General features: G+C 39.8%; 1 protein-coding gene and 1 long non-coding RNA gene across 3 annotated transcripts in view; one reads left to right on the forward strand and one right to left on the reverse strand.

Moving 5' to 3' along the window:
* GPR155 (G protein-coupled receptor 155) overlaps positions 1-5,531 on the reverse strand; it is a 38,833-nt gene extending 33,302 nt beyond the window's left edge. Inside the window, exons 1-3 of one of the 2 annotated variants that reach the window (XM_019727467.3) lie at positions 5,321-5,531; positions 3,224-3,307; positions 855-1,349 (exon numbers count right to left, since the gene is read on the reverse strand). In XM_019727467.3, coding sequence (XP_019583026.3) covers positions 855-1,320 — 466 coding nt within the window. In that variant the 5' untranslated portion in view covers positions 1,321-1,349; positions 3,224-3,307; positions 5,321-5,531. The remainder of the gene's footprint in view (positions 1-854; positions 1,350-3,223; positions 3,308-5,320) is intronic. The other variant, XM_019727469.3, reaches the window with a different exon arrangement.
* Positions 5,532-5,633: 102 nt separating this feature from the next.
* Positions 5,634-24,202, forward strand: LOC141572717 (uncharacterized). The gene is made up of 3 exons (XR_012498117.2): positions 5,634-5,761; positions 7,542-7,712; positions 22,259-24,202. It is a non-coding gene; the product is annotated as an uncharacterized LOC141572717 (long non-coding RNA).

A 24,202-nucleotide genomic window follows, 5' to 3' on the forward strand; every position in this document is an offset into this window, starting at 1 on the left:
GGGTTGCCAGTTCGATTCCCACATGGGCCAGTGAGCTGCACCTTCTACAACTAGATTAAAGGACAATGACTTGGAGCTGATGGGCCCTGGAGAAGCACACTGTTCCCCAATAAAAAAAATAAAAATTAAATTAAAAAACTAGTTAACTAAGTATACACTTTCTTAGTGGCAGAGTGTTCTGGAAAAAAAAAGTTTCCTTTCAATATATTTCAACATTCCAAATCTGTATGTTTACTGCTTCATCAGGAAAACATACACACACAGAAATAAAATCAGGTTGCTTTAAAGAGTTGGAAAGGTGAAAAAACCCTCACCATTTTTGTTCTTAAACAAGGAATTAACTTCAACTAAAGTACACTGACATTTTGAAGGACAAGCTCAAAAATGAGCGTTAATGTAAATTAATATATATTCTAGATGGTAAGAAAAATAAGGCAGGGGAAAGTCACTCATAAATTTCCACTGCTACCATTTAATAATGACTGTTTTTATACAGATACATACCTATGTTTTTTACATAATTTAAATCAGAATTCAATCTCTCCTGGACATTAAACTCCTTTCACATGTTATTATTAAGAAGAAAAAATACTATTAGAAAGAATATTCACAAAGCTTATTTGGATATGACCATTTATTTTGGTAGATCTTTGAAGGAGCCTCAAACTCTGAAGTTAAGGAAAAAATATAATTCATCCTAATTTAAAAGATATTTAAGAAAAAATATGAAAGATTTCTCAGATATAAGAGTATCTATTGCTAATAAATGGTTAGATAAATTAAAAGCCTTAAATTTTGTTACCTTCTAAAACACTTGCATATTTTAAACACTTGAAAAATAAAAAATAACTTACCTATAGGATATCCCAAGGCAAAGTCATTACTTTGTGTAGCAAAAATAGGGAATAGTCCAGCTTTGCTAAATCGACTATCAGGACTGGCAACCAATAAGGTTAATACACATACAATGAAAAATACAGAAGCTTTGGCAATTAAGATGCTATATAGGAAAGACCAATCTACATTGGTTAAATTAAGTACAACCATGTTTTTGAATAATAAAGCTGGAAGTGCAAATCTGGAGACAAAATTTCCCAGTCCTTTGGCCTGTGTTGATGTTATGATATTGGCCCTTCCTGCTATGTAGCCGCAAAGGACTATGCCAAAGCATTCCAGTAAGGCTGGAAAAAGCCTTGTTATTGACATTGAAGGTGGGTCATTAGTGGAATTAAATCCATGCATTACTGATGAGGACAAAGTCTTGGTCATATTGACTGCAGTGGTTAAGTTCTTGGCAGGTAAATCAGAAAAAGAATTCATTTTCTTTCACCCTCCAACTCCAACCAGATCTGTGGAAATAAGGAAGAAAGAGTCAATGTGACAATCAATAAGAACAATTCTAGTTGAAAGGATATATTGGCAAACCTAGACTTATTAAATGGCCAAATAAATTCACATACTTTTCTTCAACTACCATCAGAGAAAAATACAAGTAAAACCAAAAAAAGGGTGGGAGTGTTTCCTAGCTAACAATAACCTCTTGACTCTCAAAGGTGGGTCACCTCAAAATATTTATGTGCCTGTCCTTTATTCAGTATCAGACCTGAGTAAAGTAAGATACACAAATATTACAGCTGCAATGATGCCCTGGGGTCTCCTCCCGTGATCCACACTTGAGCTCCACTTACTGATTAAGAGCATGGAGCTCAGAATCTCTGCTGAATGTTCACCTGCATCAAAATTCTCCAGAAATGTCATAAGTTCTCAGGGCTCCATCCAGGAGACACACTGGACAGGAGGGGCTTTCCCAGCCTGTGGTCATACATAGGATAGGAAGAAGGCTATAGTAGAGTATCACTTATCAACTTTGAACCAGTAAATTATTTTTTCTGTGCTTCACTTTCCTCATCTGTGTAATGGTAATAACAGTACCTACCTTAGAGGACCTTGAGATTATTCAAGGAAAGTCCTTAGAATCACATCTGGCACAAAGTAATCATTTAACAGAAGTTAAATATAATTTTTGGTAGCATGTAAGAGAGAGAAATGATGGCATCCCACCAACATACTCTTACTTCCTTTTGCACCCGCCACACATACGGGTCTTTTTGAATGCCCCACAGTGCCTTTGGGCCACAGGGACTTTGAACATGCAGTTAATTCTAAAATGTTCTCTTCTCTACCCGCCCACCGTCTCTACATCATAACACTTACTCATCCTCCAAATGATACAGTTCAGGAGTTGCTTTATCAGGTAAGGCTTCCCTGACCCCATAGCCAGGCCAGGAGTTTTTCTCAAATAGAATCATGTTCCTTACCTTCAAGCCACTTTTTTCGTTTTATAGTTATATTATGCATTAGAGTGACTATTTGATTTATGTCTATCGCCTTTACTAGACTTTGATTTATGTTTATCTGCTTTATTAGTCCCCAGAAACAGGGTCTGTGCATGTTTTTGTTTACTGCTGTGTCCCTAACATAGTGCATGGCACACAGGTTCCATATGTGTAGATTTATTTCATCGTTTAGTCAATCAATGTTCTCTTTTAGGAACTGTCTAGTTCATGGACAGAAATCTCTCTATATATATACTTTTTATAAAGTATTCTAAGTTTTTCACTATAGCAATAGGCCCAAGACCATAGAATGTGTTCCAAAATGTTCAAAAGTTGTTCATAAAATGTTAAAGAACACAAAATGTGTTGTAAAATGTTCTAAAGATGTTCAGAAAATGCTAAAGCAAGGAAAAATTCTTTATGCTAATATCACAATACTTATCAAACTCCCCTCTTGCTGCCAGGGACACAATCAACATGCAGCTTGGACAACTCTGCAATGAATCAGTTCTTATTAGTAACTTGAAATTAATATGGTGACAATTGCCAATATAGTGACAATTGCTAAGTAATGATTCTGCATTAACCATCTAAAGTGGCCTTATATAATAAGGTACAAAGTAAAAAAATCTTATGCTTCCTGAAATTTACAACACCTAGGTGAAGTTCTCAAACACCCACATCACATTAAAAAGATTCAGATGGCAGGCCACAAACCCAGCAACAACTGATACTCAAGAGGTGTGAACGAGGTAAGTTTCTTTGTGCTACCCTGGTATAAACTGAACAATTAAAAGGAAACTTACATTTAATCTGGATCAGGACAAGTATTTTTCTACTAAGATTAGATAGGAGTGGTCAATATATACAAACCCTACAATACTCACACGCTTGAAGTTTAGCAAGTAAGCGTCAAATGATATCCTGGGAAAGCTACTGGTTGCTACAGGTACCCATAGTTGAAGTAGGAGCTGGTAAACAATTAAACAAAGGTGTTAAACATTTGGAGCCTTTAACGATATAGACTTGAAACGGCAGTGCTAAAGAACAAGGCGACAAACTAGCCCAGTTTTCTGTTATTTTTTTTAGAGTTCCTTATTTTTCTCTTCCTGGAGTATTAATAACTTATACTGCTCACTACCCCTTATTTGTACCACACTAGCATATCAATCTTGGTAATTTTTTCACCAACAGTTTTGACTAAACTGGTGGTTGTTCAGTGAAAAGAGTCAAACATACCTGAACCCAATTTTGGGCCTTATCACTTATCAACTCTTTGGGCAAGTTACTTAGCCTTTCAGAACCTTAGCTTCCTTAACGGTAACATCAGAGTAAATACCTCCTTAGAGGAATATTGTGAGGACTGGAGATTTTATACGCAGCTTATCACAGTAGCTTACCACAGAGTAGGCTTTCAATAAATGGTATTAATTGCTATTAGGAGTTGTAGTGCTAATACTAATGATAAGAATGGTAACAAATTAAATGTAATTCATTGGCCTATGCCAGATCTTAAAACAATACTTGGTATTAAAGATCCTCCAATTAAAATAGAGGGATGGGGAGGGTAGTAAGGTTACCAGTTGTAATTTTATACCTAATATTAACAGGAGTTTAACTTAATGTATTAGTTTGATCATAAATAGTTGTTAGCAGGGAAGGGAGAGCTTTCAAGGTGATGAGAATAATTGTAGCAATGCCCAGGTTTAACTTTCAGTTAGTTAAAGAGAAAAACTCTGAAAAGTAATGTGCCCTTTTCCATGAGGTTTCTTTTAGTGTTCCTCAACATTATAAAAGCAATACCTATAGCTGAGGGAAAGTCAAAATAACCAAAATGGACTTACAGAGTTTTATCCCATCTTAACCATTTTCCCCCCAATGGGAGGAAAATATGCTTTCTAGAGCATTCTTTTAAAATGAACAGGAACCACAGCAACGGAAGTTTTTAAAAACACTCACATCCAGTTTTTTCATCTCTTTAAAAACAAGGCTTGTTGCAGAACAAACAAGTTGATCTGTCACAGTAAAAAATCACTCACTGACCACTCACTGGGGCAGGGAGTGGAAAAATACTATATACAAATCACTTCGGGCTATTTCATATTGGGTTTGGATAGAATCAGAGAACCACTGAAATTGTAACAACTGATATTATTAAGTGAGAATAGGGAACTGGCTTCTGATTAACTTCCAAGAGAAAGCTTTAAACTCTTAGGCTGTTCATTTCTCAAACACCCAATATCCTTTACCCCATGGGAAAAACATAATACAGTGTGGTTCTACTAAAGTACTCTTAATTCAACGTCAACAGGCACATCATCCACCCACTCCCACCTACTCGTAGAGGACCAGTGTCCTTCCTAGAGATCCAGGGTGGGGAGCACTCAGCACTGCTCTTCCCTTGTCCCGTGCCGTGAGGGACAGACTTTGGCCCTCCAACATAAGGGTGTGGAGAGTCGTTAACCATATAGGCCTCCCAAAGAACAGCTGCCACCCAGCAGCTGGGCAGGCAGCGGTGGAAGCGGAAAGGCAGCTCAGGGTCTGTGCCTGGGATAAAAAGTTGGTCGTTCAGCTTCCCCAGGGCATGGGAGTCACAACGTCAGGGTAACTGACATGCTCCAAAAAGGGGTAAGGGGGAAATTGTGGGCAAAGTTCCAAGTACATAGGCAGTAGCTCCCAGGAGGGCAGATACTGAGACCACCCCTTGGAATACAGGGAAGAGGCCGAGAATGACAAGCTAGATGCACGTGCAAGGAGATGCTCCTCAAACGGGACAAGCCCCCGCTTCCCCAAGTAAGCCTTCCTGGGAAGCCACACACGTCCTAAAGGAGGGCACTGCGGGGCAGAGGTGGGCAGGCGCAGGCAGTGGGCCTGGGCGCCAAGGGCTGGGTGCTGCCCATCTACTCAGACTCGGAGGGTTGGGGTACCGGGGACCCGCCAAGTCAAGCCAGGACCCACAGGTCCGCACCCGGGGCCCATCTCACCTGCTATGTCTGCATCCCCGGGGCCGCGAGGAGAAGGGAGTCTGTGCTCGCTGTGGGCCAAGCAGGGAGGAAATCACCGTCATCTCCCACCTCCACCCCTCCTCGCAGAGAGCTGCCAGCTGTCGGCTGCAGCAGTTCAGTCACGTTTCGCGAAAGTGAGGTGCAGAGAAGCCGCGGCCGGGTCAGCTCCTCCCAGAGCCGGCCGTGAGGTTCCGCCCGGCCCCGCCCCGCCCCGCCCCGCGCGCCCCGCCTTCAGGCCCCGCCCCCACCGCGAGCTTCCCAGCCACACAGCCTCGGGCCCCGCCCTAAAGCTCCGCCTCCAGCTGCCGGGAAGCGGACGCTTACGGCCCCCAGACCCGGCGCCAGCGCGCGGCCCACTCACTAGACTCCTGTGGCGGGGTTTCCGGCCTATCGGCTCCCGCAAGATGGCGGCCGCCGTGGGTATTTCTGATTTTGTTTCCTAAACTCACAGGCGGTCGCGTTTAGTCTTTCCGCCCAACAGCTTCGTGTGATCCGCCAATTCCTCTGTTAGTTAACCTAGTTATGTTTATAGCAGAGTTTAAACGGAAGGATATAGACCGGGATGAGAATCCCACCTTCCACCTTTCCTAAGGCAGTGTGACCTTGACTTTACTAAAATAGAGATTAAAATGTCTGTAAAGCTTTAGCATTGTGCTTGATTTCGAATAAGCTCCCAGTCCCTGACTGTGTTTCTATTGTGGGGGAAACCACATGCATATCCTCTTGGTCTATCAAGGGGAAACTGGTTGTACTGGTGGAAAACTTTTCTTAGTTTCTTGAAATAAAGGGGTCCCAAATACAGCAGGTCCTCCAATAACTCCTTTGGTCCAACATTGTTTGTTTTAATGTTGATGAGATGCCAATAATTTAACTTGTTTATTTTAATTAGTCTATGGTAAAATTGGTTCCATTTTATGTTGTTTCCCCTCCCCCCCACCCAACCCCCGCAGTTCCGAGAACCTATCCCTGACAATTTAGTGAGGACCTACAGAGCTCTATTTTGAAATCAGAAGGAACCCTGTACTTGAATTAATCTTTAGGAATCAAAATTATTTCAAACTTAAAAATATTTATAACCTGATCCCACTTAATGTCACCACAAGCATCTGTCCTTTGTAAAGCCTCTAGTTTGCTTTGCATCTTTTAACTTTTTTGTCTGGAAACTTCAGTGTCTTCCTATCATCTTGATAGTTGTAGTGTAAAGATATGAGAACATATGGATTAACTTGAAAAATCACAGTAAGCTAAGGGTTGGTTAAAGAATTTGAAAACTAAGCAGGAGAAAAATGGGCAGAAACTGAAACTATAGAAAAGTCATGCATTCTGCTTCTGGTCTCCTCACTTAACCTTTGTTCTCAATTGTTAAAAAAAACACAAGAGAAAAAAAGCCACAGGCCCCAAATGGAGTCGCTTATACTAGGCCACATCACCAAATAGGGGCTTAGTACACAACATGATTGCAGTTACAGTTTCTAATGTTTCTTTTTTTCTTATTATGAATGTAATAAGTCCTTGTAAAATATTTAGATAATACAGAAAGGAATGAAGAAAGTGAAAACCAACACCTACTGATAACTTCTGTTAACATTTTACTATATGTATCATTTTTTTCTATATATATATAGAAAGAAAAATAGTATCATACAATAGACATAATTTTTGTTTTTAGTAACATTTTTCAATAATATACAATTAACTTTTATACATATAAATCTATATCTTAATTTTTAATACCTATTAAGTATTCCCTATTGAAATTTTGAGGCTAATCTTCCTTGAAAAAGTGGGAACTCTGGGCCATCCCTAAAGTCGAATCAAAGATGAGTAAAGAAAAGGAAGATAAAATAGTACAAGTGATTAGAGTGATTTAAAATATGTTGTTTGAATATGTCTAGTACTTGCTTCAGCAGCACATGCACTAAAATTGAATATATCTAATATGATTTCAAATTTATTTTAAATTATTTAGCGTCTTTAAAACGCCCATCCCCTTACCAATTACACTGTGCACCTCCAAGAGTAGTTGACTTCACTCTGCCTTGAGAGGTGATATAACTAACCTAGGCTATCCAATCAGTACATTCCATCCCTTTGGACTCAGTGATTGAGTCATGGTGGGCATTGGCTCTAAGGTAGTCTGATATAATAACTCTTAGGACTTTTGCTAAGAATACTGAGGTACTCTTTCCTGTTGAACAAGAGGAAGATGCTGGCAGCCGTCCTGGGACCATGAGAGGAGCCAGTCTTACAATGAGGCAGACACCAAGGAACGCACGACAGAGAGAAGGAAGTAAATGTATCCTTAATAATGAATTGAGTTGTAGAATCAAGCCTCACCTGAAGCCAGTTAGCCTGTGGACTTCTTATTCATGTGAGCCAATCAATTTTCTTTCTTTTTTTTTTTTTGAATTTTTAATGAGTTTATTTAAGCAAACAGATGACAATTGCCAGGAAGCAAAATCTCAGTGGATTGAGAAAATGCTCCAGAGAATGGCAGTTTTGCAGCTTATTTTATACATTAGAATAAAAGGAGAAGATGTAAGGAGGGTTACATGAAACCATTGGGGGTAGAATAAGGGGGCAGGAGAAAGCAAAGCAGGAAAATCTCTGGGATTGGATAAAAAGTAAAATGAAGAGACACCTACTTCTTTTACATTGGTGGGTATAGGAGAGTTAATAATTAACATTTACAATACATAGAGATGGTATGCAGGGGAACAAGATAACGGAGAGGTTCTGTGGTCTTGTGCTGGTGGTTTTGCCCTGAAAGGTCTGGAAAAGGAGATTACCCTCACATTTCAAAAGTATGTAATCTTAGATGCAAAAAAGACAATAGGCTCTTTACAGTAAAGATTGACCTTTGTCAAGGAAGCTCCAGACCTTGAACGTGACTACCCACCATGCCCACTTTTAGTTAGGAATTTTTATGTTCAGACCATTCTATGGTGTTACTTTCCATCTCTTAGTGTGTAAGGACTTGCCATGCAGGCCTATCCTGAGCTTGTCAGGTTTAGTATGTGGCCCTTTTTTGTCCACAATTCCCCCTTTTGGTCATAAATCAACTCAAAGGATACATTGATGACCACCCTCTTGGATGGATAATGTGGTCCCATGGTGCTAGGAAGGCTCTTTCCTAGGAAGTCTTAGTGTTGCTGTTTGTTTTGCTGAAATGGCGGACCATTGGGGATGGGACAAGACTGTAACCTTGGTTGGAAGTGAAAGCTGAATTTTTCTCAAAAAGGAAAGGCAGGTAAATAGGAGGCAGGCCCGTCTTACAGGCCTTCATTAAAAAACAACAACTCTAGATCATTTCTAACCTGCAAACCATCATGATCTAAGTTTTGCTGTCTCACTTTTCTGTATTTTGCATTTAGCATAACATTTACTTATAGTTTGAGGGCACAACCATACACGTATTTGTTTTTCACAATCTGGCCATGAGATGGGTTCCTTTTTACTGTTGTTGTTGTTATTATTATTTTAATATGTTCCATCTAGTTCCCATTGGAAGCACTCAGGTGTCATTCATTATTAATCTGATTCCTGCTAGTTTTACAATAGGGAACTGCAACTTTAAGGTTTAATTGAGCCAATCAATTTTCTTTATTGTTTAAACAAGTTTGAGTTGGGTTTTCTGTTACTTGAAATCAAATGTATAGAAAAAAATTCTGGAAGAAAATGCCAGCAATAATTATCTTTGAGTAGTAACAATTAACATGAGTTTTGTTTTCTGTGCAGGAAAGTTCCCAAAATTTCTACCAAAAAAATGTGTGTTCATTTTACCAGGAAAAGGTCTGAAATAAGTCTTAAAGTCTGTATTTTGGCTACATAGATATGGTGAACAATACCTAATAGTAAATATTTTTCTAAAATTTAAAAGTCACTACTATGTATTTAACCAGGTAGGTATACAAAAATCCACAAAATAAAACAATTCAAGAACATTACAATAATGTAATATGTGAACTTGTACAAGGTAAAACCTTGTTTTTGTTAATCTTTGTATCCCTAGCACTTATAGTAGTATGTTCCCTGACATACGATAGGTGTCCGTAAATAGTTTGTGAATGATTGAATAAAACATAATTGCCTACTGGCTATCCAGGATGTTAAAGTGTATTTCTATTCAATGGGAACTATTCGATACAACCAACTGTGGTATAACTCTTGTATAGTACTCGATTTCTTATTTTTTCCTCAGATTTAATTCTGACTTTGGAGTAAGAAGGTCTTTAGCTGATTCTAGTTAAAACATGGATGGAACTTTTGCGTAAATAGCTAGCTCAGAAAATGCTGTCACATCCTCAGCACAACCATTAAGCACAGACCTCAGAAGTATTCTTCCAGGAGAGTACGTTTTTCAGGAATTCCAGTCTCTTTCCCTCCTTGGAGGGGTAGGTGCTCTGTGTTGATTTCCATAAGATCTTCAGTGCCTGGCACAGTAGGCACTTGATAAATATTTGTTGACCTTCTAACTCCTGAAACGCCAGCTAAACAAGTTTGTACTATATTTAGAGAGTCACTTAAAATGGAAACACTTCTTTCATATTCTGCTTCTTTCAACCATCAATAAAAGTAACTGACAGAGAAGTAACAGAACACTAATCTCTATGTGGCAGGAGAGGCACCAGATAGTTTTTCATGACTGGCAGTGGCTGAAACAGAAGAAATCATGGGGTAATCATCGTTGGTTGTGACATAGACTATGATAAATATGTCCAATAATTAATTCTACAAATATTTAAATGCCCCTAGAATTCCAAAAGTATTTAGACTTTCCTTTTATCCCCCCTTCTGTGGAGGCTTTCTTTCCCTAAGCCATTCCAAAAAGTTGAAACAGGAAGAACTTAAGACTTTTTAACTACAATAAAGTTAGCCAGACCAAGTCAGCAAGAGGACTGGACACCAGGTTTGGAGATAGTTGTTTTTGGAGAATATAATTTTTAAAAATATAGACACCAGGGCCCCAGCCACTAGGATTGAGTCCAAGTTCTGTATTTATTTTTTTATTTATTGCAGCTAATTCTAACGCAAATTCCTAGTTAAGAGCTACTCTAGAGAACAAACTGAAAATTATACATTTGTTTCAAGGGCAGGCAGGAATATTTGCCTTACCGTAGATGAGAGCAGAAAATTTTTCTAGAGTCTCAGTGCTCTACGGGAGAAATATGTTCTCATTATAGGAAAAAAGGCACACTGAGTCTGGTAACTTCCTTCAAAATCCATTTCAATAGCTGTTTTCTTATCAGGACGTTGTTTCTCATGTGAAAATCATTTATTTCTGGTTTCTCCTTTGTGAAGAAAAGCAGAACAAAACAAAACCTATCACTGTCTTCATTTCTTGTATGTACACACCACGTCTTCACTATAGTGCCATTCTCAAATCCCACTCAGAAAGTCCACATTATGGATAAAACTGGATGAAGTAATTTTCTGGCACATTCAATAACTAAGCCAATACATTTACTATATTGTGGGTTATGTAGCAAAATCCCAGTGCAGTCATTTCACCATTTCTTAAAGCTTCAGGTTTTGTTTTTTTTTAAAGAGTTTTTTTCTTTTTAAGCTTTTATTTATTTTTAGCGTGTTTTTCCAGGAACCATCAGCTCCAAGTCAAGTAGTTGTTTCAATCTAGTTGTAGAGTGCGTAGCTCACAGTAGGGATCGAACCAGCAACCTTCTTGTTAAGAGCACCGCTCTCTAACCAAATGAGCCATCTGGCCACCTCTTAAAGCTTCAGTTTTTGAGAAACAATCATTATTCCTTTTTTCTCAGAGATGTTATTTTCTTTTTCTTTTTTCTTTTTTTTTTTTTTTTTTTTTAAGATTTTATTGGGGAAGGGGAACAGGACTTTATTGGGGAACAGTGTGTACTTTCAGGACTTTTTTTGCAAGTCAAGTTGTTGTCCTTTCAGTCTTAGTTGTGGAGGTTGCTGTTCAGCTTCAAGTTGTTGTCCTTTCAGTCTTAGTTGTGGAGGGCGCAGCTCAGCTCCAGGTCTAGTTGCCGTTGCTAGTTGCAGGGGGCACAGCCCACCACCCCTTGCGGGAATCGAACCAGCAACCTTGTGGTTGAGAGGATGCTCTCCAACCAACTGAGCCATCTGGGAGGAAGCTCAACTCAGGTGCCGTGTTCAATCTTAGTTGCAGGGGGCCGAGCCCACCATCCCTTGCAGGATTCGAGGAATTGAACTGGCAACCTTGTGGTTGAGAGCCCACTGGCCCATGTGGGAATCGAACCGGCAGCCTTCGGAGTTAGGAGCATGGAGCTCCAACCACCTGAGCCACTGGGCCGGCCTGTTATTTTCTAATATATGACTTTTTACTAATCTTTTACTTTATAGTTGGTGCATTTGGTGTCTTTAAAAAAAATTCTCTCCTGCATCAAAGTCATATCGATATTCACCTACATTTTTTTCTAAAAGTTAAGTGAAATGTCTTTTAAAATTGTTATTGCTTGTATCATTTTTCAAATTTTCATGTGTTATTAGAGCCCCACTCTAGATTCAAAGTATAGAAAGTTCCTGCCCAACACAGACAAGAATACTTCCGTAGCTCCTGCTACAGAGTCTAGATAAAAAAATCCTCAGTGCGGAATAGAAGAGGAATGTACAAAGAGATAAAAATCTATGAAATGTGGTCACAGAAAATAGCAGAGCAGTATCAGTTAATGGAAATATAAATTATAGTCAATCTATATTTTCCCTAGGAATACTGAAACGATGGGGCTTTAAGCCTTGAGAAGAGTGAGCAAATATAGGACCTGTGGACTAATGGCTGGTAATCATGCTGTAGATATGCTTATCTCATGTTTGTCAAATGTCTAACAGGGATATACTAAGCTTATGTTTATCAAATGTCTAGGAGGGATATGCTTATCATATGTTTGTCAGATGTCTAGCAGGAGCTTTAAGATGCCCTTGAGCAAAAGTCACTTTACAGATCCATGTCAGGTCTAACAAAAAAACCACCTTGAAGAAAGTAATTTTTTGATAAAATTCCTTGAAGACGACTGGACTCCTGCTCTGGCCTCCCATGCCCACCTACTTCCTTGGGTCCTGGTTGTTGGATTTGGGGCTCCAGCTGCACTGTTTTATGAATGTCTGTTGCCTACTGTCTCTTCTGCCTGCCTTGAGGATTGTGTCAGACACACAGCTGCGATTGACTTGGCTCACTTGTACACTCTGCTCTATCTAATCAGAATCATAGGGCTTCCAGTAGGATCCTTAAAACCATCTTAAGCTGATGAGAATAAGCTTCTGGCCATAACTTTCCAGCTGTTACCTGATGGAGACAATTCCTTGCTCTTGCAAAGCCAAAGCTTTAGGGTACTCTCCACATACTCAAATGGTCTGATTTATAATCATCTCAGCAAAGGTGGCATTTCTATTGTTATAGAATAATGTTTTCAAAGGTGTGACTTGTGTTAGGCTACCCTGGGCTGCCTACAACCCCCCGCGGTGGAAAGGTCTGTTTTCCTCTCACTAAGGAAATCTGATCGTTGGGTGGGCCCAAGGGTGGTTCTGATCCTCCCCAGTAGCAGCTTTCCCTACCATCTGCTCTAAGAAGGTTAGTGCTGTCACTGTAAATTTGTCTTGGATAGGAGGGGCCCCGGGATATGAGGCAGAACTGACGGTGGTTTAGCTGCCTTGGCTGGCCCTTCCTTCCTCACTACTTTGTGTTCTATTCCCCAGGTCTGCTGTCTCAGTAAAAACACAAGTCGGACATTCTTTCAGTTCTGCCACTTCCAAATTCTCTCTGCCCTGGATAGACCAGAAATCTGAGATCTTGCCATAGGATCTCCCCAAATCCCCATCTCTCCTGCAGTCATTGCCTGAGGGCTCTCATCTGTGCTGTGTAATGCCCCCATTGGTTAACATTCTAAACAGAAGCCAGGTTTGTGCCTGAGGAGCTGTCAGGCCGCATAGATCTCATCTGTCACCAAGTTCCTGCAGCAGCTTAGGGCCCTGCTTAGCTTAGCTTCAAGAATTGTAGGTCTGGAGTTCTCTTCCATTTTCTTAACAGTCCCAGGTGAACTATTACCACCCTCAGTGTTCCCTCTCTGCTGGTAAACCTCAACTCCACCGATCCCAGAGTTAGTTTCTCTATAAGGCCCACAAGGTATTCCTGTCACTTAGAGTTTACAGCCCTGTCCTGGGCATACAGACTAGATCACCTAGGAGTGGCACAGTCACACCATGGGGGACATCCTGAGTAGTTCTCCCCAACCTATGCCAGGAATCAGCGTGTGCCCATGACCAAGGTGAGGCTTAGCATGAGTGGCCCTTCTGCCTCCCCAACAATTCCCGAGTTCTAATAGAGAGGCACTCATTGAGGATCCCTAGATGGAGTTCCACTGGAGAGGAACCTGGCCTTAAGCATAACCTTTTATATGCGCTTCAGGACCACTGAACCTTTGGTCGGCCTTTTGGATCCTGCACCAGCTGGGACAACATGCATATTACGCGTGTTGTATTAGTTTCCTGTTACTGCTGTAACACATGATCATATACTTAGTGGCTGAAAACAACACAGAGTTATTCTCTTACAGTTCTGGAGATCGGAAGTCCAAATTCTTCACTGGGCTAAAGTCAAGGTGTCGGCAGAGCTGGTTTCTTCTGGAGGCTCTAGGGAGGAGTCTGTTCTTGCCTTTCCGAGCTTCTAGAGGTTACCTGCATTCTGTGGCTTGTGACTCCCTTCTACCATATTCAGAACTAGCAATGTTATATCTTTCTGACCCTCCTTCTGTAGTCATATCACCCTCTGACCACAGTTTGGAAAATTGTTCCACTTTTAAAGAGTCATCTGATTTGATTGGGCCTACCATCTCAAGGCTCTTCACTCAATCACACATTTGCTTTGTGTACTTTTTCCCCAGCCCCTTTTGTCATGTTCACAGGTTCTGTGGCTTAGGACATGGATTTTGGAGGGCCCTATTCAGCCTACCACACGTATTTTCAGATGAACACCAACCAACCAGATTATTCACAAACTAAATTAATGCCATCTTGTAAAAGCATAATTGCCCCTCGTGTATTGTCTTCCCAACTAGCTTATAAACCCCTAATTTTGGCCCTTAGCATTTAGTTTAATGCCCTTCACATAGTTGGTGCTCAACAAGGCTTCGTTTATAAGAATAAGGATGCTCAGTCTTGGGGGAGGGGGCACAAGTTCTGTCTCTGTGTGTCTTGGGGACGACGAAGGTTCATGGTAGCAGAAAAGATAATACAGACTGTGGTCAGTTGTCAGAGTTACCATTGGACAAGCTGGTCTGATTGGGCATGACGTCTGGTAGTAGAGCTAATGAACCAATATGCTGAAGTCAGCAAACTGATGGAGTAGAGAGGAAAGCTGAAGATTTGGTGGCTAAAGTGCTGAGAGAGAGTAATTGTACCCCTAAAGCTGACCTGAAGAGTAAGAACTAGTGGAGGAGAGACTGCTCCACGATGGACCGCTGTCTGTCCCACAAGCTGGACCCGGGCTGGAACAAAGGTTGCTTTCTGCAACCCCCCTTAGAGACTGTCTGATCATAAGTGAGGTTCATTCTGACAGACATGAGCACCCCTCCCTTGCCTTCTGCTAGGCGCTGGTTCCTGGAACAGATTGTTTTCCCTGGTTAAGGCATGTAATTTTTTTGTACCTGGTAGGTAGCATTCATGTACTCATATCCATGACTATTCCCCACCTTTACCCTATATGATTCTTTAGCACCTGCCAAGCAATGGGGTGATGACCATTTCATCTTGCAGGTGCCCAAGACATGCCTCATCTGTAAGTTTCCCTTCATATACTCTGTTAATTACCAGATAGGAATGGCCAGCTTTGGTCTTTCCCTGCTTTCCACTTATGGAGGTAGATTTCCCTGGGTCTGCGTGTATAAACCTCCACACTGGTCAAAACTTCTAGTCATAGGGAGCTGTTCTTCTCCAAGAAAGTAGTCTGCCTCATTTGTATTATCATCTGAGGAAAAAATCAGTCCCTCCCACTGGAGCAGGGTCTCAGGCTGTGTGCATGGGGCCTGGGTCCCCTTCATCCAGGCGCCTGGGGTTGGACCGCCACATCAAGGTGTGCATGCAGTTTTGTTTTGTTATTTCTCCTCCCTCAACCATGCTTTTCTTTATTTGCTTTTAGTGATGTTGAAGGCTATAAGTATTTCTAGTAATACAGAGAATCAGGATTCTCTGATCTCCAAGGAATGTTTCATATTAACTGCTGTTTGAGGTCAATAGGAACAAAATGATTGAAAATAGTGGAATGGCCAGACAGAGCAAGCCATGACATTTTCTTCCTTCTTTTCCCCCTAGATCACATTTTCTTTTTTTCCCCTTCTGATTATAATAACAGACAATGTGTACATACTTTAAAAATTGCAATCAGTACCAAAATGTGTATAGTAGAAAACAAGTACCTAATAATGCAAACAGAAATAATCTCAGTTAATATATGCAGAAACATACCAGGGTGGACAATTAAGTTTGTGAACTCATCCTAGAAAAAGTGCTACATGCCTTATTGCTGAATATCACTATGGTCACCTTTGAAGTACTCCCCTTGGGAAGCTATGCACTGATGCCAGCGCCTAGTCCACCCTTCAAAGCAATTTTGGGACTCTTTTTCTGGAATGGCCATCAGAGCTGTTGTCGTATTACCCTTGATGTCCTGAATGCCATCAAAATGTCTTCCTTTCAATATTTCCTATATCTTCGGGTAAAGAAAGAAGTCATTGGGGGGGGGGGGGCAGATCAGGTGAGTAGGAAGGGTGTTCCAATGCAATTATTTGTTTACTGGCTAAAACCTCCCTCACAGACAGTGCCATGTGAGCTGGTGCATTGTCATGATGCAAGAGCCATGAATTCTTGGCGCAAAGTTCAGGTCGTTTTCATCTAACTTTTTCACGCAGCCTTTTCAGCACTTCCAACTAGTAAACTTGGTTAACTGTCCAGTTGGTACAAATTCATAATGAATAATCACGCTGATATCAAAAAAGGTTAGCAACATTGTTGCAACAAGTTCTCAAACTTAATTGGCAGACCTCATATGTCTTTTGAGTGGAGCATTTAATCTATTTACATTTAAAGTAATTATTGATAGGTATGTAGTTATTGTCATTTTATCATATTTTTGATCTTCTCCTCCTCCTCCTCCTCCTCCTCCTCCTCCTCTTCCTCCTCCTTTTCTTTCTCCTCCTCCTTCTCCTTCTCCTTCGTCTCCCTTTAACATTTCTTGTAATACTGGTTTGGTGATGATGAACTCCTTTAGCTTTTTCTTGTCTGGGAAGCTATTTATCTGTCCTTTGATTCTAAATCATAGCCTTGCTCAGTAATCTTTGTTGTGGGTACTTGATTTTCATTACTTTGAATATTTTGTGCCAGTCTTGTGTCCTGCAAAGTTTCTGTTGAGAAATCAGCCAACAATCTTATGGGAGCTCCCTTCTAGGTAACTAACTGCTTTTCTCTTGCTGCTTTTAAGATTCTCTCATTGTCTTTAACCTTTGGCATTTTAATTATGCCGTGTCTTGCTGTGGGCCTTTTTGGGTTCATATTGTTTGAGACTCTCTGTGTTTCCTGGACTTGTATGTCTATTTCATTTGCCAGGTTAGGGAAATTTTCTGTCATTATTTCTTCAAATAGTTTTCCAATTCCTTGCTTGCTCTCTCTTCTCCTTCTGGTGCCTCTATGATGTGAATGTTGGTATGCTTGATGTTGTCCCAGAGGTCTCTTAAAATCCCTCATTTTTTAAAATTCTTTTTTCTTTTTCTGTTCTGATTGGGTGTTTTCTGTTAACTTATCTTCTAAATTGCTGGTTTGATAATCTTCGTCATCTAATCTGCTGTTGATTCCCTCTAATGTAGTCTTCATTTTAGTTATCGTTATTCTTCATTTCTGACTGGTTCTTTTTCATGTTTTCTATCTCCATTTTTATGTTTCCTATCTCTTTGTTGCAGTTCTTACTGAGATCATTGAGAATCCTTAAAACCAATATTTGGAACTCTGTATCTGGTAGATTGCTTGTCTCCATTTTGTTTAGTTCTTTTTCTGGAGTTTTGTTCTTTCATTTGGGATATGGTTCTTTAACTCCTCATTTTGGCTGGCTCCCTGTGTTTGTTTCTATGTATTAGGTAGATCTGTTACCTCTCCTGATCTTGGTAGAGTGACTTTATGTAGTAGGTGTCCTGTGGGGCTCAGTGGCACAGTCTCCTGGTCACCTGAGCTGGGTGCTGTAGGTGTGTCCCTTCTGTGGGTTGTGTATGCCCTCTTGTTTTAATTGAGCCTTAATTGCTGTTGGTATGTCAATGGGAGGGACTGGCCCTCAGGCAGATTGGCTGTGAGGAATGGCTGTGAATACAGGGGAGGAGATGTGTGGGGGCTTACCCCTGTCCCCAAAGCAGGATTTGCTTTAACGGGGCTCTGGTGCCCATGTGAATCATTGCTAGGCCTCTTTCTTCAAGCATTTCTCATCTGTTCCCCTGGTTTACTCTATTATTTCATTGAGACTCCCAGAAGTTATATGTCAGTAGACTACATGTTCTGTTGAGAGAATGTCACTTAGCCAAAAATATGAAAATATAAATAACTGGAATGGCTTGATCAGTCCTACCCTTTCTAATAAGAGTTTGCCAATGTGTCGTCTAGTCACCAAGCCCCTCTTCTTTTTGGTTTCTTAATCTGACCCCTCTTCCATTCTAAGATATAACCCAAAAGTTCTCACTAGTTTATCCTATTTTCACAGATATTTATTTTTTTCTTTCCTCATACTTACGGTTTTGCACACTGTTTTATAGATTCTGGTTATAGCTTTTGTGGTGAACACTTTATATGTTTTAAGTACTTGTTGCTTCACATCTTTTGTTATGAGAGTGATATCATCTCTTGGACTATGAGTCAGCTGAGACTTCAAATAAATGTCTCTTTCATCTTTAACCTTTCAATTCTCTTATGTTTTACATGTATTTCTTGTAAGTGAACTCAAACTCCTTACTCCCAATATTTTTAAAACAATTTTTTTTATTGGGGAACAGTGTGTTTTACCAGTATGTTTCCCATCAGCTCCATGTGTAGTCGTTGTTTTCAATCTAGTTGTGGGGGCTCAGCTCCAAGTCAATCATTTTTTTTTTTTCAATCTAGTTGTGGAGTGTGCAGCTCAGCTCCATGTCAAGTCGTTTTTTTCAATCTAGTTGTGGACGGCGCAGCTCACTGGCCCATGTGGGAATCAAACTGGCGATCTTGGTGTTATGAGCACTGCGCTCTAACCACTGAGCCAACTGGCTGCCCCTCCAATATTTAAAAACATTTTTCCCTTAGGCTTTTATTCAGTGTGGGAATTCCAGGCATATCGATATTAATTTTCACATATTTATTCTCTCTTTTCAATGACTCTTCTTATTACTGCTGTCTTGTGCCTTAGCACTTCATGCCTAGTTTTTCATTTGGTCTAACTCCTTTCATTGTCTCCCATTCCATATTATTTTTCTATGACAGTGGAATACTTTTAATCTCAAGTAGCAAAAAAATCTCAAAACAGATTTAAGCAATGGAAGTGATTTGTTGGCTAATAGAACTAAAAAGTCCAAGGTGGGATAGGCTTCAGGGTTGGTTTGATTTAATTGTTCAACAATGGGCTTCTTTACATTTCTCTGCTCTGCCTACAGTCTTGTCAGCATCTTTCCAAACCTGGCTTCTGTCGGAGTGGCAACACAAATTCAGAAATCCAAGTTTCATAATTATATATCACCCTGCCCAGAAAGAAAGAGAATGTCCCTTTTGGTAGCTCTTCTGGAGAAGTGAAAAGGCTTCTTTCCTGTGTAGAAGCCCAAGTACTACAAAAGGTACATTGTATGTTACTGGCCACAATTAGCCTAGATGCCCTTCCTGAACCTACCAAGAAATGGCGTGCACTATGTGCCTTAGGTGTGGGTTACATTGTAGAAATAGAAATGTGATGATCTGATGAATTTAGACCATTCTGAGTTCACTCCTAGAGATAGAACCTCAATCAGCTTTTCCCTAAATGTGTAAGAGAAGTCGCTGTCTGACTGAAAGTCTGGAAACTGAGAAAGAGAATGGGGGAGATGGATGCTAAATAACTAAGAAATGTCCCCTACCCTTGTATGTGGTTACTTAAAAAATTAACAAACCACCATTTTTATTTTACTCTGCTATTCTAGCCCAAGGACCAAATCTGATCTGCCACCTGTTTTTATAAATAAAGTTTTATTGAAACAGAGCCACACTTACTTAAAAACTATTGTCTATGGCTGCTTTCACACCACAATGGAATAGTTGAGAGGTTGTAACAGAGCCCATATGATCTGCAAAACCTGAAGTATTTGTTACTTGGCCCTTTCAGAAGAAGTTTGCTGACCTCTAGCCTAGAAAATTAAATCTAAACTCATCCTGGACTTCAAAGCCCTCTATCATCTATCTTCACCTTACCGATCTAATTTAGTTGGCATTATTCACTGTATACAAGCTCTCTAATCCAATCACATTAGTTTATTCACCTACCCCCGACAGTGCACATTCATTCTCCACTTTTGTCTTTTGTTCATGCCTCATCCAATCCTGAATGCCGTCCTTCTGCCTTATGTACCGTTGAGGGCCCATCTATTTTGTTTTTGTTTGGAGAGGAGGTAGCAAAGTTATGCTCAGAGATTGATTTTGTCTTTGCCAGCAATTTATTTAGCACAAGTTCACTGTGGGAATTATAATTTCACAAGTCAATAGCATACAGGGTAATATCTCTTAATAAGGCAAATAAAGAAATAACATACTTCAATCAAATAACAGATTAATTACACTATTGTTCCAGGCAAAGGGATATAAAAAGAATAAAGTCCAAATATTAATAGAGGTGTATCTTTTTATATGAATTTGGTTTCTTGGGACAGCCAGCTTTCCCATCTGAGAGCTGGTGTCCAGCTGCCAGTGCAAAGGTAAAAGTCTGCTGTTGCCAGAGCACATTGCTCGGGGCCGAAGATGCTGGTGTTGGCAGGCAGGCTACCTTCCTTCATGGGGCCCCTGCCAGGCTGTCACCACTGCTGATTAGAGAGTAGTCCTTACACAGTGGGAGCTAATGCGCCAAGGGTCTTTGGAGAGTTTTCTAGATTAGCAAAGAGTCACCTTGCCCAAACTGAAACTCTCAATAGACCTCAAAGACGTGCAATAGTTATAGTCTAAATGTCCTCTTGTCGTAACTGCTTTCCCACATGTTCTTGCTGATAACCCTCCAAGGGGGTCCCTCAGCAGCTGGGCTGCTGACGTGCTTTATCGACCACAACAGGTAAGATGGTGACATCCCGATACAACTTCATTCTTCTATCAAAACAATTTCTAAAAACAACTTTTTTTTGTCTTTGTCATAAATAAGTGGATTTAAAAAATTTCACTTAAGTCATAAACAAATGGACTTGAACTCATATTAAATCAATACACAATTTAATATGATTTTAAATCATTCACACTCCAATTAATCCTAAGGGCCTAATGACCTGTACAAATCTAAGTTCACAAAAATATCAGTCCACTCTGTGATTCTATCATTCAATCATATTTTGTGCATATTTTTCTTTTTATACATCAGTGTTTCCTTTATTCACATATACTTTTTTGTTTTTAGTTTCAGGTGTACAAAACAATGTAATAGTTAGACATTTATCATTTATATCCCTCATGCTGTGATAATCCCCCTTCCCCCATCTACTACCCCTCTGACATTGCATACAGTCATTACATTTCCACTGTCTCTATTCCTAATGCTGTACTCCACTTCTTGTAAATATATATATAAAATTGTTGTTGACATTCATTATTGTTCAGCTTCAGCTTCAGGTTACAGTGCAGTGATCAGGCATCTACATCATCCCTGAGGTGGTCTCCCTAATGAGACCAGTGTCCATAGGATACCCTACAGAATCTTTACAGCATTATTGATTACATTCCCCAAATTGACTTTCATATCCCTGTGGCAATCTTGTGGTTACCGATTATGCTTTCTAATGCCCTCACCTTCCCCCTTATCATGTTTTTCTTTTGACACACATCCTTTTACACCATAGTTTAATGACCAGTTTAAGCGACTATATTCCTAATATCAGTATAAGCATAGTAAAGAACTCTTTTACATGATGCCATATCCAATCACTAAAAGACCAAAAATTAAGTTTCTTAAACCACTCAGTTGAGTTTCTTTGACAATTGCAAAGCCAGTTTTACCACAGGGCACAAGCTTGCATAGCACTATCAAGCAGGTACGCAAAAGCCATACATCAGAATTTAAGGCTGTCATTATTTTGGGAAATGCATGTTTCTGTTCTCTTTTCACTTCCTCCAGTTATTTTGACTTTAATAGTCTCAACTTTCAGATGTTCTATTACTTATGTGTTCTAATATATGATTTACATTTATTAGATTAATTTTAGGAGCTATAATGTAGAATATTTCTCTGGTTATTTTAATGGTTCCTTTATCTTCTATTGATCTTGAATAATATCTTTTTCCTTCTATTGTCACTTTCATTATCTGTTCTATTTTTACACAACCTATCATGTTGTGTTTTTTATTTTTCCCTTGGCTCCAATAGGTTAGGGTAGGGTTTGGATTAGAGCATACTATCATGGTCCAATTTCCCATTATATGAGGTGTGATTATATACGGTGAATGCTGCTGCTGCCGAGTGCCATCCAACAGAAAGGCACGGGTCTTCAATAGAGGAAGTGATGCTTCGAAACTTAGTGTGTGACAAGTTTCACCTTGTTCGGTGCAGTCAGTTGGGTGTGAGCTACAATTAAGGGAAGGTGTGTTTTAAAGTGTGCCATAAATCATCCTCCATCATGACAGCATTCTGTGTCACACATCGCTTCTGTTATACAGCAATTTCTGTCAAATAAAAACATTACAGTGTGCCCTCATCCACCTTAATCACAGGATCTGGCACTATGCGACTTCTGGCTCTTCCCCAAAGTCAAAATGATTCAGGACATCGAGGCAGCCACAACAGCGCAATTAAAGACACTCAGGAAAGAGGACTTCCAGAACTGCTTCAGAAAGTGGCATGAATGATGGGATAAGTGTGTTCGAAGTGAGGGGGAGTAGTTTGAGGGAAATTAATGGCAATGTGTCTTTTATTGTAATAAATTTTCTTTTATTTAAACATTCACTGTATTGTTTGATTATACCTCATACTTTATTCTGATTTTCCTTAGAAGATTGTTCAATTATCAATTTCATGGCTGTCAGTTCAGCATATTGTGCTGATTCTCCCGAGCCTGATTCTATCGATTTAGACCTTCATTAGTCCTCAAGGCCACAACCTGTGAGAACATGTTGAATTGTGTCACAGAGGCTGATACATCTATAAAATGCATTACTGAGTGCTGTGGACCAGGATGGTCCCCATTGCCCAACTGTTCAAGCTTGGGAAAACAAACCCCTTGGAAATTCCAGCAAGTCCACTGTTGGCATCACTGAGATTTCCTCAGTTAATGCAGAGGGTCAACTATCCATCCATATGTACTGCTCAGAAGTATACCACTTCCATGGTAGGACTTTATGGTCAAGGGTAGTTCCTCTCTATTTGTTTAAGTATAATTTTAAGTATGAATTTATTTTCTGTTAGTGGCTCTTTATTTTGTAGGGCCTCATAGAGTTGTCCAGGTGAGCCTTTCAATTGGTTGGTATGTTCTCAGACCGTAGGAACTTCTTAGTCTAAAACCCAATTGGGTAAAATTTGGGGTCTAGTCGTTTTAATCCACAGTGACCATATTGCAAACCCTTATGAGTATAGAGGCTCTCTAGTTTATATGTAAAGTCCACATTAGCTGGTGTCAGTGTGTTAAGTTCTGATAGCATTTTTCAAATAAGTAAAGGCCACATCTGAGTCTCTGTCTATTTAAATTTCCTACTCTTTCTAGTTATTTCATAGATGGGTTTTAAAATTATCCCCATATGTAGTAAGTGCGGTTTCCAATATCCAAACAATCCTATCAGTTTCTGAGCTGCTTCATTAATGGTAGTAGTTGGTATGCATTTTATCTTGTTTATGAATGGGTCTGATATTTTCCTACCATCAGAGGACCAAATTATACCTAGAAATTTTATTGTAGTTTGAAGTCCTTGGACTTTAGCTGGATTGATTGTCCATCCTCTGAGTGTAAGGAGTTCAATGAAGTCTATTTTGACCTTAGTTTCTTCTTCCCAGTTATCATCATAAATAAGGATGGTATCAACACAAGGAATAATGGTCTGCTTGTGTGTGTTCCTGAAAGGCCTGGAGATCTTGTGTTAGAAGGTCATAGGCTATCACTGGGCTGTTAAGGTAGCCTTGTGGTAACCTAGTAAACTGATATTGTCTACCTGCCCATGTGAATGCATGGGCTGTCTCTTCTCATCAATAGAGATAGCAAAGAACACGTCAGATAAGTCTATCACTGTCTTATAAGTTCTGGATCCACTGGTGATATTGTTTATGTTAGTGCCTGTATCTGGGAGTATTCCCTCGATTTGGGGAGAATTTCCTATAATGTGCTATAAATCTATATGATCCATCTGGCTTTTTAACAAGCCAGATTGGGTGATTATGCGGTGAAATAACAGGCACAATAATTTGTTCTTTTAGGAGTTTCTGAATTTTTTCCTTAATCTAAATATGTCCTCCATTAAAATTGTATTGAGATATAGTTATTTTAGATGGGATAAGCAATTTAATTGCAATCCATTTTGCCATAACCAAATTAGTTTTAGGAATTGTTACATCTTCATTATGTGATTTTTCTATTCATCCATTCTAAGAATGTTTTCTCAATTGGGGCCTATAAAGCATTTAGCCTCAAGGGGTGGTCTATATCAATTGTTAGGAATCTACCGTGTTTC

This window comes from Rhinolophus sinicus, chromosome 17 (assembly GCF_057876585.1).
Source record: "Rhinolophus sinicus isolate RSI-liver-muscle chromosome 17, RSI-T2T, whole genome shotgun sequence".
NCBI lineage: Eukaryota > Metazoa > Chordata > Mammalia > Chiroptera > Rhinolophidae > Rhinolophus > Rhinolophus sinicus.